Below are 19318 nucleotides of genomic sequence, written 5' to 3' on the forward strand. Positions count from 1 at the left end.
ATACTTTGTTAAGATTTTGAGTGCAAGACTTTTTCTTGGGATTTACCATAGGATTTCCCTGGGGTTAATTTCGCAGAAGTCAATTTGGTGCAGAGTGAGACCTTGTATCATGCACTATATCTTACCTACGGTGTTAAGTTCATAAATAAAATCACAGGTGATTGACACATCATTTAACTAATATGATTAGCGTTTCGGGGCGGGGCGACTGCTGAGTGGTCCAATAAAAACATTGTTTAAATACGACAATGGAGACGTTCATTTGTTTAGATCCCACACACGCACTGTGGGAAGCAAGACGGCTGAAGTTGTTGTGGGGATGCAAGACTAACTTTTAAGTAACGTTACACTTTATGAAGGACAGCGTCGTGTCGTTAGTCTTCTCCATCCAGTCCAAAATGTTCAAATGGGTCCAAATATGGCTTCTCCTCACAGTTCTTCACACTCTGGCTCGTGCTGTTGTGCCAAGAAGAGGTAACTTAGCTAGAGTTTGTACTTAGCAAATGCTCAATGTATCGCTAGCAAAACGTGTGGAAATTTCGTATGAAGGCTAACAGGGGCATAACACTTAGTGTGGTTGTAGATTTATTTGAGTAGTCTGTGTTAAGCTACCAGCTTTATTGAACTAACTTACTAACTAGCTCACATTAGCGGTTAATGAGTGCTTGTTAAGTTTATTTAGTGGCTGTAGCTAGAGTAAGCTAATGTTAATTAATTTAATTTGCTAATTGAATGTAGCTTTGGTTGTAAGGTACGGATGAGGATTAGGGCCATATGTGAAAAGATTGAGTTCTAATTTAATATTAGTTGAAAGGAAACTTGCTAGCTTCTGTCAAGTTATTATCTGTGGTATTTATGTTATCCAGTGGCACTCTAACTTTCATTTAGTACCTTACACACTATGGCTGGGATATACTGTATATTTATTTATTTATTTATTTTTTGTATTGCGATTTTCATGTATTGCAATTGTAGAAGAATTGCAATTCGATAGTATTGCGTATTGCAATTTTTGTTAACTTCGTTAACAAAAACAAAAGTTGAATAATACACTTCTAGAGAGAATATATCATGAGACATTTCTAAAAACAAATTAAAAAAAGAGAAGAAAAAAGAATGCACATCACCAGTCAGTCTGACATTTATTTCATTTTTAAAGAAGTACATAACCTGGATCTTCTGCATTTTCTGCTTTCGGCCTGTTTTGCTGTAAACGCATATGATGTAGTCGGCGGTACCGTATAATCTGCAGATATTTAGGTGAATCGTTGCTCAAAATAAATGTATTGTTTCTAGGGAAAATAATTGATTTTTAAAATTGTCGCAAAAAATATTTTTATTTTTTTTCCCCACCCCTATTACACACTGTAGTTGTTGCTGTATCGTATTTGACACCACTTAGTTTACAATTAAGCTTACTAGGATAATTGTATCCCTACAATTTAAGGTTTCATTGCAGGAATCTGGAAAATATGTGTAAACTTTATGGGTTCATTCAGACCAGTTGTGTGGTGTGCCTTTGCTTTCAGAGAGGAGAAATGTCCTTTTCATCATGGCAGATGATTTGCGGACATCATTGGGCTGCTATGGGGACTCTGTGGTCAAATCCCCTAACATTGACCAACTGGCATCCAAAAGCAACGTTTTTCTCAGTGCATATGCGCAGGTCAGTTGGTGTTGTATATGTTTTATGCTCTGAAATATTACCTCATGGAAATGTTTGAATCTCTCTCACTCACTCACTCACTCACTCACTCTCTCACAGCAAGCCGTGTGTGCTCCCAGCCGTACGTCCATGTTAACTAGTCGTAGACCAGACACCACCAGGCTCTATGACTTCAATTCTTACTGGAGAGTCCATTCTGGGAACTACACGACCCTTCCACAATACTTCAAATCTCAAGGGTACTTCACGATGTCTGTGGGCAAGGTGTTTCATCCAGGTGAGATTCATAATCTACATTTTTAATTTGGGTGATACAGCACAACTTTCAAGCATGTTGTATGCTGGTTATGCACAGCAACAAATTCAGGAAGGCATACAGAAATCCCAGCTGAATGGTTTCCACTGAAACCGCAGTGAGAAGCGCATATTTACCTCAAGCTCCAAATGAGCCCGAGCTGCATTATTTTGAGAAGAACCCAATCTGCATGAATCAAATCAAACTTTATTTATATAGCACTTTTTACTAAGTGCTTTACATCAAGTGCTTTACATAAAAAAGAAAAGGAAAACAATAACTCCAAAAATGCCATGCCTCCCCACCCCCATCTGCAGAGCAGTACATGAGTACTAAAAATTACACATGATTACAATAATACAGTACCAATACAATAATGAATGGCTACAATGTGAACGCACGCAAACTTCTGCTCGTTTTCAGCCCGAAAGTGGATCAGCTGCCGGGTTTCCTCCGGCGTCCCTGTGTGTGATACAGGATGGTAAATGTAAAGCATGTATCGAGGTCTCCAAAGCAAGTAGTGTTATGCACTGATGTCAAATGAAATTCGCTGCTAATGGAGTTTAGTTAACACTGTAGACATGCATGGAGTCCATTCAAAGCCGAAAAATTCGGGACTGTTGTGCAAGTTAGCGTAGCAAACTAGTGATTTTTAAACATTTCAGTTACGAACATGGTTGCAAATATATATGTACAGGACTGTGTATAGCACAAAACAAGACTTTTGTAATTTTTGTGTGTGTGTGTGTCTCAAACACTTGGAGTTGAGTCAATAAATAACAACTAAAAGGATATACTATAAATTAAAGGAAAGACTATTATACAGTAAATATAGAAAAGCCTGTCTAAACAAAGAAGTGAAATAAAATCAATAAAAACATAAAAGAATAGTTAATAAAGAAGATTAAAAAATTTGGAGTGAAGATAAATAAAATTCAATGAAAAGCTTAAAGGTCCACTGTGTAGGAATTTCTCCCATCTAGCGGTGAAACAGTATTTTGCATTCAAATGAATAGTGCTCTCTAGCGCCTTGCTGTTTCAAATGCATGTTGCATCTACGGTAGCTGTTATGTACCAAGAAGCTATGACGGCATGTCTTAAATTTTCGCTTTTTTGGCAACGGGGATTCCTTCTCCTGTGGCTTGGCATAAGTTATGATCCTCAATTATGAACTAAAGTGCAGTGCAGGCTTTCAAATTTGCCGGGGCGGTGACCATCGCTTCTCACTGATCTCCTTCTCTGTTTCAGCTGGTAAAGTCAGCTATAAACTATAGCAATAAAATTATCCATAATATAGTTTTATGTTACACACAGCTGGTCGAAATGGCAGAGTTTTAGTCGTCCCTGTGTTTCGGCCTTAAGAGACATCACCTGTTTCAACAGCTAATAGCGGTGTCAGCTTGTAAAGTCAGCTACAATCAAAGGATCTGCGAACCTGAGGCTTCTAGAGGGCTTGTAGGCTGAAAGCAGATGTGCTAAATAATTAGGGCCAAGACTATTCAGAGCTTCAAAAACCAAAGAATTTTTTTTAATCCATTCTGAAGCACACCGGCAGAATGAATTGGTTTACTCTCAGTCTGTCCATCCGATTGTATAATGTAACACTGGTTGTGTTGTATTTCTTTTCTTTAGGTATTGCCTCCAACCACACTGATGACTACCCTTACAGCTGGTCCATCCCTGCGTACCACCCAGCTTCGTTTAGATATGAGAAAGAAAAGGTGTGAATAGGAAAAAGTCCTCATGTAATTAATGACCAAAATGATGATGTGTGGCAGAAAAATGCTGCGTTACTCCGTATAATTCTTTAACATTGTATGATTTACAATTACTCTTGAACGTATCGTCTGTCGTTTTCTGTGTTTTGATGGAAGTTAGAGTAACTACAGGGGTCAAAGGCAATATGACACTGTTGAGATGACCAAACAACACCTGTCATTGATTAAAATTACAGATTTCTCTGACTTTGAACATGGTTGGAAACATTTGTAATAGTGCAAGTACACAAGTAAAAACATAGGTTTAGGCATTTTTACTATTTACATGGTGTTCTTGTTGATGCATGAGCTGTAATATTTTTCCAATTTGCATGCATAGTTCCATTTTATCCGTGTATAACATGGGGAAAGAAACTGAAATGCAGCATCTTTTTTTCCCAGGGAAAAATCATGCTGGACACCCAGTTCAAAATGCTGCAAATGTATAGATATTGCAATACTTTGATCAGTGGGCCATAGGCTCAATCACTATTGTGTTACCTTGTTCAGCGATAAAGAGTGACTTAAAGGTGCTGTAGGTAGGGTTGTGAAGATCCAGGACTTAGCCAAAAAATTTGGCTAAGTAGAACTACATGAAGCAGGTCAAATCCACCGCTCCCTGTTCAGATGCGCCAATCAGGGCCAGGGGGGGTGTTAACCACTTAACACTCATTCATTCGCTTCGACTTAGCCAAATTTTTTTTGCCTAAGCAAATTATGTTGTCAGTTAATTGTAGCGTTGACCGGCATGTCAGACTGACCTGCCGGTCATGGCCGAGCATGTGAAAACCAATTCTGGTCTATTGGTGCATCTTTATTATTAGACGTAGAAGCTCTGAGGTTTACTCCTTAAGTACTGAAATTAGGTATTGAATGACGATGTATTGTTCGATACTTTAGAGGCAATTCGGTCGGTGCCTAAAGTTAGGAATTCTCTACCCAGCCCTAGAACTCAATGTGTCCTCCCACGTGGCATAAGTTTAGCACACCGGCCAACAGAATCTGAAGATGGAAACTGACATGTACATCTCAGCAGGAATTGTACACAAACCTTACTTTTTAATAATTTTGTATTAAAACCTTGTTTCCAGATGTGTAAAGGAGAGGATGGTGAACTCCACGCCAACTTACTGTGCGCAGTGAATGTGACCGAGCAGCCTGGGGGAACCCTCCCTGACATGGAGAGCACAGACGAGGCGGTGAGATTACTGAAGACTCGGGCCAACGACGACGTTCCTTTCTTCTTGGCTGTGGGCTTTCACAAACCACACATACCCTTCAGGATACCACAGGTACATGACTTAATATCAACGCCAGTCAGACCCTCGGTACACCGCTTGATATGTGACGTGCATCAATGTTAGATTATAGATAATAGTTGTATTGTGAAAACCTGTATTGATATTAGCTGCAGGTGCCTGTCTAAAAACCTTTTTATGTGTAATAGGGGTGAAAATAGAAATCGAAAATCATATGTATAAGGGGGGGGGGCGGGGGTTTCACAACAATTTTTTAAAATCGATTTCTTTTCCCTAGAATCTATTTATTTTTACCAATGATTAAGCTAAATATTTTCTGCTTATACGGTACCGCTGACGGCGACTACATATCAGTTTCCATCAAAACGGGCCAAAAGCAGAAAATGCAGAAGATCCATGTTATGTACTTCTTTACCAATGAAATAAATGTCTGACTGCATTTTCTTTTTTTATTATAAAGAAAACAATTAGTTTTTTAGAAATGTCTCAGGATATACCGTATTCTCTCTAGAAGTGTATCACCACCTTAGCCTGGTCCTACCAGACTCTGGTCCATTTCATTTGTACAGAGAGTCTGGCCACTCTCCATTGACAAGTGTTAACTTCCTTGAAGGCGGGTACTCTCAAGTTTAAAACTATTGGATCTGCCCAGAGCCACTCTGGATCTGCCATAACCAATCGCTAACGTTTGGTCGTGATGTCAGCTTAGCATTGCTAGCGTTCGCCTTAGCCAACTCCTTCACCACTAACGGAGCGAACTGGAAAGTCAAACTGTTCCCGAAGCCCGTGGGCAGGAGGACCACAACATCATCAGCAAAGGTTGTTCTCGCTCGGGCTTTAACTTCTGGATATTCGCCAGCGTTGCCACAACGGATTGAATGGCTTCACTCGCATCTTTCTCCGCCACCATTACGGAACTACAACTCAAACTAGCGCATGTCACGACTTCAACGTCATCGTTCTCAGCCACTCCCTCTGTTCGCTGATTGGACCGGTAAAGATTGGCAGGAGAAAACCCGCGAATATACCGTAAACCCAGACGTAGTACTGAAGGGAAATGAAAATTGAGCGGAGGTACGTAGGAGGGCTATCGCCACCAATGTATCGTGAAAGAATGAAATCGGGACAAAAGCATATCGTCCTAGCCTTGGTGTATAAGATGCTGGAGCAAGTTTATTTATTAACACAATTCTTAAATCCGCTGTGGAAATGCTTGATCTCTGTCTGAGCCACAGTTTGAGACCGTATTGGTCAATGGTGCCATTTGTTCGTCTCTTTGCAGTGCGTTGTAAAAGAGTAATGCATGGCGAATCCTTCTCCTGTCAGGTGATCATATGCTGTAGATGTGTTAACCTGCTTTCTTGTGCAATAACAGCCTGCCTCAGTACACTTGAAAAGATTGTCCATTCACTGCCTTTTCAATGCCCTAAGCTGTATGATACACTTTGGTAATCTTATAAGAAATGTGTAACCATTTTGTCACACTGTTGGGATGAACTTTCATTGGTTACTGTGAATGAGCGGTTTACTAGCATTGGTGGTCATGCACATCTAACGGGAGCTACGTGACTTGATAATGCTGTCTGTGAAGAGCCCTTGTCAACCTTGACTGATGAGTTGCAGACCATAGCCAGACTCAGACATCTTATAGTTGAAAATTAAACCTGTCACTGTCTGGTGGACAAATTATGTGATGGACACATTTCTAAATGACCTAAACCATATATTTGGCATTCCTGTACTTTTTAATCTATCTGCTGACCTGTCAGTTTAGCTCTATTGCAAAACCATGAGTTGAACCCCAAAGGTCTGCAAACACCATCTCACTCACTCACTCACTCACTCACTCGGATGCAACTATTCTTCTGGTAGAATCTGAATCTCTGTAATGCTCATTCATGATGACAGACGTTCACTGACTGGGATGCATTATACAATTCACTTAGTCCCCGGCCCCTGTACTTGTAGAGTGGAAAAGTGAAAGTCTTTGTCCTGCTGCAAGAGGCCGTTTTGCTTGACAGTGCGGTTGTAGACAAAGACTTGAGTCTTGGAGGACCATGATTTTCACAAGATGAGGGACTGAGCAAATGATGCCAGAGCGTGAGAATGAATGATGGGGTTAACATGGAGGATGTGGAGACCAGGGGCCTGTTTCACAAAAGCAGAATATATAAATCCAGGATAACTGATAAAGCGAGGCTTGACCTAGTCTAATCTGTGCATCCTGGCTTGGTGCGTTTCACGAAGTCCAAGCCAGGCTGAGGAGGAGCGACTAGGTTGAGCTGGGCTGAACTAATTCAGATAGATGCGCGTCCACGGCTTTCCTCAAAAGACCGCGAGGTCGATCACAGATTTACTGATGCCAACATGGAGAATACGCATTGTACATACTTTATACAGAGTGAGCAGCAGAAGATAATGTTACTCAGGAAATTTACAATGAAGATCAATTTTCTACAACGCTAGAATATGATGTGTAAATATCTCTTTCACTCTGTTCCTCCCTCTCTCTCATGGGCTAAAATGTAAGTTTCCTAAGTCATTAACTTCCACTGCTCGCTTTTAACGCAAAGTGTACAATTGTTCGTTTTTGCAAATGAAAATGTATATTTTTAGACTATCATTCAGTTGGTCCGCTATTATCTGCCACACTTTTTCTCACGTTTCATTTTTTTTAAATTTTTTTTTTTTTATAGAGGCAGAGTTTCCTTCTACATATTATATGCCTTACTCCCTGTATATATGGACATAGAAAATAAAGACATTGAAGAAATTGGACTCTAAAATCTAGAAACTATGAAGATAATTAAGTGATAAATTCCATGCACACTTACATGAATGGAACAGAGTGATATTCATCAGTTATTTCCCCCCAAATATAAGGTCAAAAACCATTGAGGTGTCCTCTCCCTGTTGTTCCATGAATGTACAGTAGCCTATATCACTAGATAGTTACTGGTCCAGTGAACTAAGACTATCATTTGGGAGGATTGTACAATTAGTATATGTTCTTAAATTGTACATTCCTCCCAAATTATATTCCCAGTTTTACTGGACAACATAAATTGTGCTAAAAATGCCAAATACAATGCACATGGAAGTGGAACAAACATGATCCTTATTGTTAAAGAATAAAAAAAAAAATTAATCCACTAAAATAATTCAAGGTGCATTGGTCAACTATAGAAATGTACAGCATTGTATATATTGCTCTTAGTAACAGACTTCATTTAAAACACATTTGAAATTTTATCAGCCTTTTCTAATTATCTCAACAACTGCCATAATATATTCATCAAACTTCTAACAACAATATGAACAGCAGTCTTCATACAGCAATATAACAGTAACAATGACTGTCACTTGAATAATTGTAAATAAAAAAAATAATGGTCACAACTTTAAATAATAACTGTACTTAAAATAAACTGCAAAATGCACCAGTTGTATTTTAATCCAGGCTGATGATGACAATGGGGTAAAACCACTGCTGGGTGATCAGAAAAGGCTCCAGGATTAAATAAATCCTGGCTGTTAGCCTGGCCAGGAGCAGGCTAGCTGTACAGAATAAATCTCCATGGTGATTTATGTGCCTCCGCTTTCGTGAAACCGAATCAAGGCTTAATTCATCCAGGATAACTGGGAAATCCCGGCTTAATCCCTTATCTTGGTTTTGTGAAGCAGGCCCCTGGGGCCCTTATTGCAGAGGCTTCTGAACCTGCCCATCTTGTTTTTGTTTGGTAACCATGCTAATAAGGGTTAATACCTGATTTATATATATATAAAAAAAAAAAAAGCTATTACAGATGAACAGTTCCTAAGTCAATGTTCCAGGCCTAACTTAAACATGCAATATGTAATTTGGCAGGGGGGGGGGGCCCTATGGCTCCGCTGTGGTGGCATAATTTTGGCCAGACGCGGGCTCATGGAGACCAATAATGTTATTTCTCCTGGTCGGAGGACTGCTCGTTTTGATGAAAATGAGTTTGCAGCTCGTTGTTAACCTTGCTACTTTAAGAAAGATGCATCGTCTGTGATTTAATAACCTTTCGCTATAGAGAATTGATCCCAAAAGTTTGAATCTGTAAATATTTTTCTAATTTTGCTTAGGTTTTATAAAACCGAGAGCACAGATTATTTTTTTTATTTTTTTTTTTATTATTAATCCGCTGACCCCAGGGGGCTCTGTAAATTTCACACACTTTTGCGTCACCATATGCACGCAGATTTCTCCCCCAAAATGATCGTCTAAACACCGAATAACAAGTGAGAATGCAACGCTGCTTTTGCGTTTTCTCTTGATCGTTTCCGTCTAAACATAGCCTAAGCTACGTAGGCCTGTATGCAAATACAGTATTTATATAGTGTATATGTGTACCTGTTTTCACGGAACATCCTTTAGAAACCGGTTGCTTGCATATTACAGGAGTACCTGGGTCTATATCCCATAGAGCAAATGACTCTGGCCCCTGACCCCAATGTCCCTCAACTCCTTCCACCTGTGGCCTACAACCCCTGGACGGACGTGAGGAAGAGAGACGATGTCCAAAAGCTCAACATTAGCTTCCCATATGGACCAATTCCTAAAGACTTCCAGGTATGAACTGGCTGCTCTCACACTTTTTTTAAACCATTTATAACTTGGTTTCCATGTTGCTGCTCCCTGAAATATTCATACACTAACAGTGTTCTGTGTCATGTCTTCCAGCTGCGTATCCGTCAGCACTATTACGCTGCGGTGTCTTACATGGACGCTCAAGTTGGCCGTCTGCTCCGTACTCTGGATGAGCTGGGGCTGACCAACAGCACTATGGTGGTGTTCACCTCAGATCATGGTCTGTAGAGTTGGATATCTTTTCAAAACACTGACAGGTTTTATTTTTTTCCAAATATTTATTGAAATAACTCCGTTATCACAGTGTTTCCTCTATGTGGATTTGACCGTGGCGGCCCCCCACGGCAACATTTCTGCCCCCCACGGTATCAGAAATAGGGCTGCATTGTTAGAGTGCATGTCGGAGAATAGCAGAAAAAGGGAGAAAGGAAAAAGACGCTGTCCGGATGATAAGCCAGTTGAGATGGTGTGTGCATGTATGTCCTTGAGAACTGTAAGTCGTATAACTCAGTTCATTTAAGCCAGGTCTTGCAAATTTAAATTAACTGGTGATATTCGTTGTAAATTGCACGTGGCTGTTGATTCGATATAATGGCGATTGCTCAACACCCTTGCTCACGTTTATTTTAGGTGCATTATTTACATGCTGAAGTAGTTACACTGCATTAAGATAATGTAATTAATAGTGAGTTTATTTTTATTTGCTACAGAATATGAATATAGGTCAAGATCAAAGTTGGCCTATGTAGTAACTCAAAAAATACAGTTCAATTGCAACTGAAAATATGCCTCATTGTGTGTGTGAATAGAGGTGAATAAATATTTGTTTGTGTTGCAGCGAACTGTCAGTTCCGTTTCGGGGGGGTGTTCGGACTTGTCCTAAAGGAAACACTGCATCAGGCTCTCAGTGCTCTCAATTATTTAGGAAGTAGTAGTAATTGCAGAGTTGTGGCAGCTTTGCTTATTTCACCACCAGATGGCAGTGTTGTAACAGCATATTGTGCCGTTGGCTCCTTCCACAGTTTTGCTGTACTCTTACAAACCCAGCTCTTTCTTTCACTTTCTCCTTTTTTTTTTTTTTTTTTTTTTTTTTAAACTTTGTGACTCGGAAACTCAATTTCTTTTAATGTCTCCTTCAGTGTAGGACGCTGCAGTGAATCCTTTCCACGACTGTTTGATAGTACACTGTGGAGCTTAATCAAATGCCATCACTTTCAAATATTAGATGACTGGGAATCTGTATCTACCATGTTATTTTATGCTATAGATTTTACAGTTTTTTTTTATTTCTAACATTCTTTTTAAACTAACATCATTCTTATCGCTCTTTGTCCCCCCATGTTGCAGGATGGTCACTAGGAGAACACGGCGAATGGGCTAAATATTCAAATTTTGATGTGACGACACAAGTCCCTCTCATCTTCTTCGTTCCTGGGGTCACCACATGCGATGAGCTGCCAGAGTCCATCTTTCCCTTTATCGATCCCCTCACCCAATCGCAGCCCATCTTTAAGAGTAAGGCCCCTTCACTGACAACACGTTACCATTGATTAACGCAAAGCCTGTACAATCCTTCAAGACACCGAAGGGAACTCAAGTTTGATTTATTATTCATGGTCCTAATTCCTCTTTAAAAATGTGTTAAAACATTTATTATTATGCCAACTTGACTTTAATGAAGTCTTTGATTTACGCAGAGCTCCCAAAAGTATTTAGACAGGAATACACTTTGATATTTTGCCTTGGACAGTTTTCTTACTTCAAGTGCAAATGGTGCAATGATGATGAAATGAAAGAGCAGGGTATCTAGTACATTTCAGTGGATATCGTGACTAATTTGCATCGGTGGCTATGTAAGACTTTCTCTAATTGGCTGACCTTTCTTTTTTTCTTTCTTTCTTTCTCTCTCTTCAGTTGACCAAGTTATAAGAAACATGGTGGAGCTGGTGGATGTTTTTCCTACAGTCTCCTACATGGCTGGCCTCGGAGCACCTCAACCTTGTCCTGACATTTCCTTCCAGGTATGAATGGATGAAAATGAGCGCATTTATTCAATCTAGTAGTTGTCACTTAAAGTGACCGTAGGTAACTTGTCAGAAATAAATGAAATAAACTTGTCATATTTGCTCAAAACTGTCACTATATCCTGACAGTGCTACATGATCTGTGAAAATGTTACGTTCCTCTGCCTCCTCCTGATGCTCCTAATGGCTTACGGAAAACGACAAATTGGAGTCGAAGAGTCGCCAATGCATTGTCAACGACTTATTTTATAGCTTCACGGCACACTAAAATATGTTTCTGAAAACATTTGAGGTGAGAAATAGGCAATACAATAACAGAATCTCGATTCGTATTTAATCAGCGCTGCCTGGTTTTACAGTCTGACTGCAGTTTGCCAGCAGTCACTGATGCAGCTTTAGAGACTCCTCGGCTCCGATTGGTTCTCTTCGTGTGTGTTTTAAAATGCACTGAAAGCTATGATTCTACCTTAAACTGGATTTTTGTCTCAACCACAGTGGCAAAGTTTACTGTGTTGCATTTTTTATTAGTGGTGGCATCAGGGGCGATTCTAGGATTAGACTTTTAGGGGGTCTCAGCCCCTAATGAGAATGTGATACAGTGCATGCAAAAGTGTTAAAACCCCCACCCCGCTAAATCAGTAATTTCATTAGCCAATAATCTCTGAGCTAAATACTGAACAACGTCTGCTGATGTTTTTTTGACACTAACACTCGATACAGGGGTGGGAATCACCAGAGGCCTCACGATACTTATGCCGCGATACGATATTATTGCGATTTTAAACATATTGCAATATTCTGCAACATATTGCAATTCATTAACTTTTTTCCAACTTCAAAAGGAAACTTTCTCAACATCTGTTTAATCTAAAAAGATACATTTCTGTTTGTTCATCTCACTTCAATTGTATTGCTGCACAATCAGATTGTCAAGCAGACAAACTGACCAACACATACATAATAAAAGATCCATACTTTTATTATGTGTATGATACAGTATTTCCACGGAACATATTGCGATGCTATGCTGTATCGATTTTCTTTTCTCCCACCCCTAATTAACACTATGATGGAACTAAACCTGACACTTTATAAGCGGGCGCCATCTTGGAAAAACCGTCATGACCAGTCAAACGCTGTGTTTGAGCTATGTTACTGGTTGCACGGCGTTCGACTGGTCATGACTGTTTTCCAAGATGGCGCCCGCATGAAAACGTGAGCGCTACTGTCATTTCTAAACTCTTTTTTTTTTTTTTTTAATAAACAGTCTGTTCACTTACAAAATCCTCAGTGCTTTGGTTTACATCTAATGAGCCTCATTATGCTGCCGTGGAAGTGTGGTGCTATTTTGAACCTTGTTAGTGGTGTAGAAATAGAGATTTACCCTCTGCCCCGAAAGCTAATGTCAGAAGCTGATCACTGGTTTGCGCTAGCTTGTTTCAAGCTAGAGACCCATTTGATTAGCATGAAAACATATCCCAGAGAACGGTCGACTCGGTAGTTGTCATTGTGAGCATGCTGATGTTAGCATTTGGCTGCAAGTAGAGCCTCACAGATCAGCTAGCATGGCTGTAGACTGTCTTTTATTTAAACTTATTTAAACCTCAGAAGTGGGATTCGCAATGTAATTCAGTCTCGGTAACTTTGACTGAGCTTGTTGAAATCTTGAGTTGAAACAATGTTTTCATGTCATTTCCTGTACTTCGCTTCCCTACAAACTGCAGCACAGGAACAGAACTGGGACCTTCAGGTGCCTTTTGTACAGTTGGTTCAAACGGCCTTGTATTAACATTGCCAAACAAAATGAATGGAGAAGTAAACACTTGATAAACAAGCCCGATACAAATGTCATCTAATGGACTCTTGACATTCATTTCCTTTTTACTCTTGCTTTTTTTTATTTATTTTTTTATTTTTTTCTCTATCTTGCTTTCAGAAGGAGTTGTGTACAGAAGGAAACAACCTGGCCTACACCTTCCAACAGCAAGAACAACGACGGGATGAGGAAGCCCTAGCTTTCAGCCAGTACCCTCGACCTGCTGATACACCACAGGTAGCAGGCGGGAGTTTTTTTTTGAAAAGCCAGTTTTCAAAAAGCCAGCTTTCATGAGCTGTCTAAGGGTTAAATCCTTTATTATTCCCGATCATTCAGAAAGCAGGCATAGCCTTCTAAATAAAATGTCACACTGTTACTTTAAATGAATGGAGTTTGTACAGTAGTAGGGGCTGCTCAATATGAGGAAAATATGTTGTTGAATATCGCGATAACGATATTTCTAGTGACCGATAGTGTACTCCGTTCTGCATTTCTGCTGCCTTCAGTATTCTGCTTGTTGAATTAAAAACGCACAAAAGGAAATCTGTTCCAAACTTGTTTTATTGAACAAATCGAACAATATGTTGAATATAAAAGGCCCCACTGATAGATAGATATACATTTTTTTTTTTTAATTAATTCCATTTTTTAAGTGCAGTTTTCTACTGATCGTCTTTCAACTAACAAAAGTCGGAGTGTGTATCGTGGTATGTCGCAGCCTTTCGCAATGAGTTTATTGCGCCTGTTGATATTGCGATGATGCTAAAAGGACGATATATTGTGCCGCTCTATTTTGAAGAGGCAGCCGTAGATTTGACAGCACTGCAGAAAGGTTTTTAAGGCTACATTTACACTTCTACCCTTTCATTTTTGAGGTGCCGTTTTAGCGACCGGAGCAGAACTAATCTCATCCATATTAACCCTGTTGTCCAAGGGTCTAATTTGACCCATTTTCAAAAAGTTTCTATATCAGAACTTTGGATTTCTTTCAACAAAAATGTCAAAACAAAATAACATGGATGATTCCATACAACGCTCTTCACAAGTTAAATAAATGATCAGTTCACTACTTTCATTGAATTTGGGTGTTTTATTCAATCTTATAGCATTTGAAGAAAAATTGATGTTTGAACATTGAAAAATGTCTGAAAAGGGGGGAAAAAAATCGACAAACATTGGATAATGTGAAAATTTCAGTAAAAGTGAAACGCCGAGGGGAAAGCGAAAGTGTCAAAAGACAACCAAAAAGTTTATTTATCATTTTTTTTTTTTTTTGTTTTTTTTCACATTTTGACCCAGAAAAACAAAGTTGCGTGGTTGACGGGAAGATAACACAAGGGTTAACACGTCTGACAACACATATCACATGACCACTGGCATACACTGGGCATGTGTGTAAACATGAAGTTGATTGTCTGTCTGACATTACTCTGCAGTCCAAAATCATGGATGTAATACTTTGGAGAAAGAACAATGGCCAAGAGTAAGACCAGGAACGACAAGGTTGAACTGTTGCTGAAAGTTATGTAAGCCTACCTAATTGTAAGACTGACTGACGTGCGTCGTCGTTTCCAAAAGTCTCGGTTTGTGCCTGTCCAGATTAAAAGGCAACCCTAAAGATTTCAAAGAAAAAGGGGGGGGGGGGCGTAAGGGTTTCCAATTGCCTCCGTTTTAAGGGCTCGGAAACGCTGGAGTAGTGCGGACGTGAGGCGTAAACGTAAGCAAAAGATGTTGGGTTTTAAACCAAAACGTAGCAGTGTATATTAGAGTACAGATCAGGCCGCATTATTCTGTCCGAGCCCAGCCCGCATCCGAGACGACACTCATTAACATATGTATGTCCGAGCCCGAAACAGTTAAAATCTTTTATTTATTTATTTTTTCCTTTTCATACTAATGACACGTTTGACATTTGTAGGAAGGCATTCGGAAATGTCAACAGATGAGCGCATCAGCGCACACGGGGCAACAAGCGCACGTTAACACAGGCGCGCACCTGCATAATAAGCTTTTTATAAATTTAAATTGTTCAATGCCTTATCGCGCTGATGTGACCGAACCCGAACATCCTTTCTAAATATCTCGGGTAGCCATCCTCTAGTGTAGATGTAACCTAAGATGCTTCTACAGTTCAATGTTCTTTCTTTTTAGATGAACTCTGACCTCCCTGATCTTAAAGACATAAAGATCATGGGTTACTCTCTACGCTGCTGGGACTATCGATTCACTCTCTGGCTGGCATTCAACCCTAAAACGTTTCAGGTTGGTGGATCACATACCTGCACAACATGAAAATCATCTTCTCGTATCTGTGATGTTGTATTCTCCTTTTTTTTATTTTTGTGTCAAAGTTTCTTTGTCTCCCTTGGGAGAAATTTGTGTTTGGCAAGTTGGTGCATGGACAATACAAAGGCATAGACAAAACCTCCCAACCAGAAACCATTGGAGACTGTAAAACCACCCGGCTAAAACACCCAAAACATAGACCATGTGCAAAACATCAACTCATGGACCGCTGCTACTTAAAATGCATGCTAATTCTTATTAACGCATACACACTCCTCATCCATACATACTGCTAATTGTCTGTCTGTACATACTGCTTAAGTACCGACCGTATTCTGTGTCTGTGTTCCATCTAGCTGAATATTTCAGATGTCCATGCTGGAGAGCTGTACATGCTGGCAGACGACCCCGGTCAAGATAATAACGTCTACAGTGACTTTTTGTCCGGTGAGATGCTGACAAAGATGGCCAGCCTGCCTCGTGTAAGTTTGAATTAATTCCCTTTTCTCTTTTTTTTTTTTTTTACAAAATGAGACCCAATTACCACTCATTAATGGATTAATTTACTTACTCGTTCTCCGACTTGTGGTTGGTGTTCAGACGGTGAGCCTGCGGAAGAGAATGAGGCTGCAGCTCCTCTACCTCTCAGCAGGGAGGAAAACGGGACGAAGGAAGGCGTGATGACGAGAATAAAACCCAACAGATGGAGAGATGGATGAAAACTATCTAGAAAAGGGATCACGCCTTGAATATTTTGTCTGGTTTAGTATTATGTGGTATCACTGTTAATCTTTCAGGCCCAGTTCTTCAGGCTAATGTTCCTCATTAAAAACGTATTGGCAGGCAGCTCTGGGTTCAAAAACATGGGCAAAGTGAATAAGACGCCACTTTTCTTTATTTTTTTTTTTCTTTTGACAAAGACAAATATCCACAATGTGCACAGAAACCTCTGATTGGTTTGTCTTCCTGCTGCCAAACACAGCTTTGAGTGTTCAGTAACACTTTACTTGAAGGTAGCTACATAAGAGTGACATGACTATCATGAACATATGACACAGTCATGACACATGAACCCTAACCCTAACTTGTCATGACAAAACCGAATCCCACTTAAAAAAAAAAGACTCGTTATGTCCTGAACGTTTAGGACTTGTTTATAATGTTTATGACACGTTCTTCACCGGGCGTCTACGCGCCTGCCATTGACGTCTGTGTAAACTTGAAGATTCACTTTCGAGGAGGAAGTTTTGTTCTAACTTTACATGCCTGTACACAGATTTCTGATTATCTACAGTAATTATAAAAAAAATTAAAAAAAACAGTTCAGGGAGCATATTTATTTTCTTTCTATGAGCTGGAGTTTGGGCTGGCTGCACAAGTTAAAGGGCCCATGCCATGAAAATTTCACTTTATGAGGTTTTTTAACATAGGAGTTCCCCCAGTGGCTAGAAATGGTGATGGGTGTAAACCGAGCCCTGGGTATCCTGCGCTGCCTTTGAGAAAATGAAAGCTCAGATGGGCCAATCAGGAATCTTCTCCTTATGAGGTCATAGGAGCAAGGTTACCTCTCCTTTCTCTGCTTTGCCCGCCCAGAGAATTTGGCCCGCCCATGAGAAAGAGACATCATGGCTTTCAAATGAGCAAAGTGGCAGTTGGTCAAGGCCACACACACACACACACACACACACACACACACACACACACACCCCTTCAGTAGCTACAGACACAGAAATGGCACATCCTAATGAAAGCTCATTGTGGGACTGGCTCTAGTGGCTGTAATTCTGCACCAAGGTTGAATTTCGGGAAAGAGACTTCAGATACAGTATTAGGGGACCACTAAGGTCTATATAAAAGAGACTTCAGATACAGTATTAGGGGACCACTAAGGTCTATATAAAAGAGACTTCAGATACAGTATTAGGGGACCACTAAGGTCTATATAAAAGAGACTTCAGATACAGTATTAGGGGACGACTAAAAGCATCCAAAAAGCAGCAGGTCGTGGGCCTTTTAACATTCTGAAAAGGCTCGTTTGTATTTCTTTAAACCAATCACAACCTTCCTGGGCGGCCCCAAGCCTCGGATGCAGCGACTGTGGCCTTGCAAAAATAATTAGCGGAGATGGCGGAAAAAGGAGGAGAATGCCCGCCGCCAGCTGTCAGCCATGATACCCGCGCTTTAGCTCCAGGAAACCAGAGCAGCTGGCAGGCAATTAGCTTCGCCTCAAGACCTGAAGCAAGGGAAAAGCGGCTAGCCTGGCTCTTGTTTTAAACTAATTTATTAACATGTTTTCTTTATAAACAGAAATCAAAAAAATTACAAGTTAAGTTTTTAGGAACTCCAGCGCTTAACTCCTAATAAAAGCCACTTTATTTAATTTTGTACTTTTCGGTTTGTGCACAGACTTAAACAATAAAGATAAAACCTGTTAATTAGTGAAGGTGTAGGGGTTGTGGTTGGTGTTTAGCTTCCATTCTTTATGTTAAGCTAATTGGCAGCTGGCTCATATTTAGCATACATACATGAGTTGTATAGATCTTCTACTGTAACTGCAAAAAAAATCAAATGGCACATTTCCAAAAAAGTTCAACTAGTCCTTTAACACAGCTAACACTGACATCTGAGCAGCTGAACCAGGCAACCTTTTCTTTTCTTTTTTTTTTAAAGACAACTTTACCTGGAAGCGTGAACTCCTGACAGACCCATCTGATTGGCTAGTACAGTACCGCCTCTTTTTTTTTTCTTCTTTTTTTTCTATTAAATGATCACATCACATTTTACAAGCCGTCATCTGCTGAAGTCTTTTCATCTGAAGGAATATTGAGGAATCGTGAAGAATTAGGCCTTTTTGATTAATAGCGACGCCACTCTTCAGTGTTCTATTGATCACGCCGTCTGCCTCAGGTGTTGTCGCTTCACTTTCAAGTGCAACAGCTAAAAGGGACTTGCATTGTACTGTAGTGTTGAACAATGTGACATTTCTATTTGCACTTGATGTCACTCGTAGCTATTTGCCTGCCTGCTTGTACAACAGTCGGTTCAGATCAATTTGTGGACCCAAAATGAAGTGAGCAAAAGCCACCCATAATAATTCAATGCAAATGAAACCGACTGCGGCGACATTTTACTGCCGTTCCAATGCATGAACATTTTTTGCACTGTGGGCAATTTAGAAGAAAGCAATTTCAGCTTGAATTTCAGGTCCCACAATGAATCGGGAGAGGGGGGGGGGATTCGGTCTGTCAACTTTTATTGTAGGCTGCACTGGCTTCATGTTAATGGGATGCAGATGAATCATGTAATCAGCGTGCTCTATCATATGTCAGGCGAATTCTTTAGATGGAATTTAATTTATTTTTTGACCTCTTTGCATTTGTGCCAGTTTATACATTATATTCAGTGGCTTGCTGGTGTCCCTGCATCATGTAATATAAGCTGTCCATACAGATAATAAGAGGGCAGGGGGGATGAGTTTATTAAAAATGAGTTTGGTTGCATCAGAGCAGCTTCGAGCCTTCGAGGGAAAATAAAAAATAAATGCTGCAGAAATAATTCAAATCTCAAGCTTGGCAAGGACAGGCTGTTAACATATTTATG

The 19318-nt window shown here is 40.0% G+C and overlaps 1 protein-coding gene across 2 annotated transcripts; it reads left to right on the forward strand.

Moving 5' to 3' along the window:
* Positions 1 to 245: 245 nt before the first annotated feature.
* Positions 246 to 17049, forward strand: ids (iduronate 2-sulfatase). Of its 2 annotated transcripts, none has more exons than XM_039813455.1 (13): positions 246 to 474; positions 1530 to 1666; positions 1766 to 1943; positions 3594 to 3682; positions 4810 to 5010; positions 9404 to 9574; positions 9686 to 9812; positions 10940 to 11107; positions 11507 to 11613; positions 13553 to 13669; positions 15584 to 15694; positions 16075 to 16200; positions 16319 to 17049. In XM_039813455.1, the coding sequence occupies exons 1-13, from the start codon at positions 354 to 356 to the stop codon at positions 16397 to 16399; spliced, it is 1734 nt and encodes a 577-aa protein (XP_039669389.1). In that variant the 5' UTR covers positions 246 to 353; the 3' UTR covers positions 16400 to 17049. The 2 variants fall into 2 exon arrangements, with proteins under 2 accessions (XP_039669389.1, XP_039669390.1); XM_039813456.1 differs by having other exon boundaries at positions 13556 to 13669.
* Positions 17050 to 19318: the final 2269 nt, after the last annotated feature.

Source organism: Perca fluviatilis, chromosome 10 (assembly GCF_010015445.1).
Source record: "Perca fluviatilis chromosome 10, GENO_Pfluv_1.0, whole genome shotgun sequence".
NCBI classification, from domain to species: domain Eukaryota; kingdom Metazoa; phylum Chordata; class Actinopteri; order Perciformes; family Percidae; genus Perca; species Perca fluviatilis.

Excerpts from the sequence above, each read along its gene's own strand:
- ids (XM_039813455.1), top strand. The coding sequence starts at position 354 with ATGAAGGACAGCGTCGTGTCGTTAGTCTTCTCCATCCAGTCCAAAATG. Across the intron at positions 5,011-9,403 it reads TACCCTTCAGGATACCACAG|GAGTACCTGGGTCTATATCC; the intron begins GTACATGACTTA and ends TGCATATTACAG. Across the intron at positions 9,575-9,685 it reads CAATTCCTAAAGACTTCCAG|CTGCGTATCCGTCAGCACTA; the intron begins GTATGAACTGGC and ends CATGTCTTCCAG.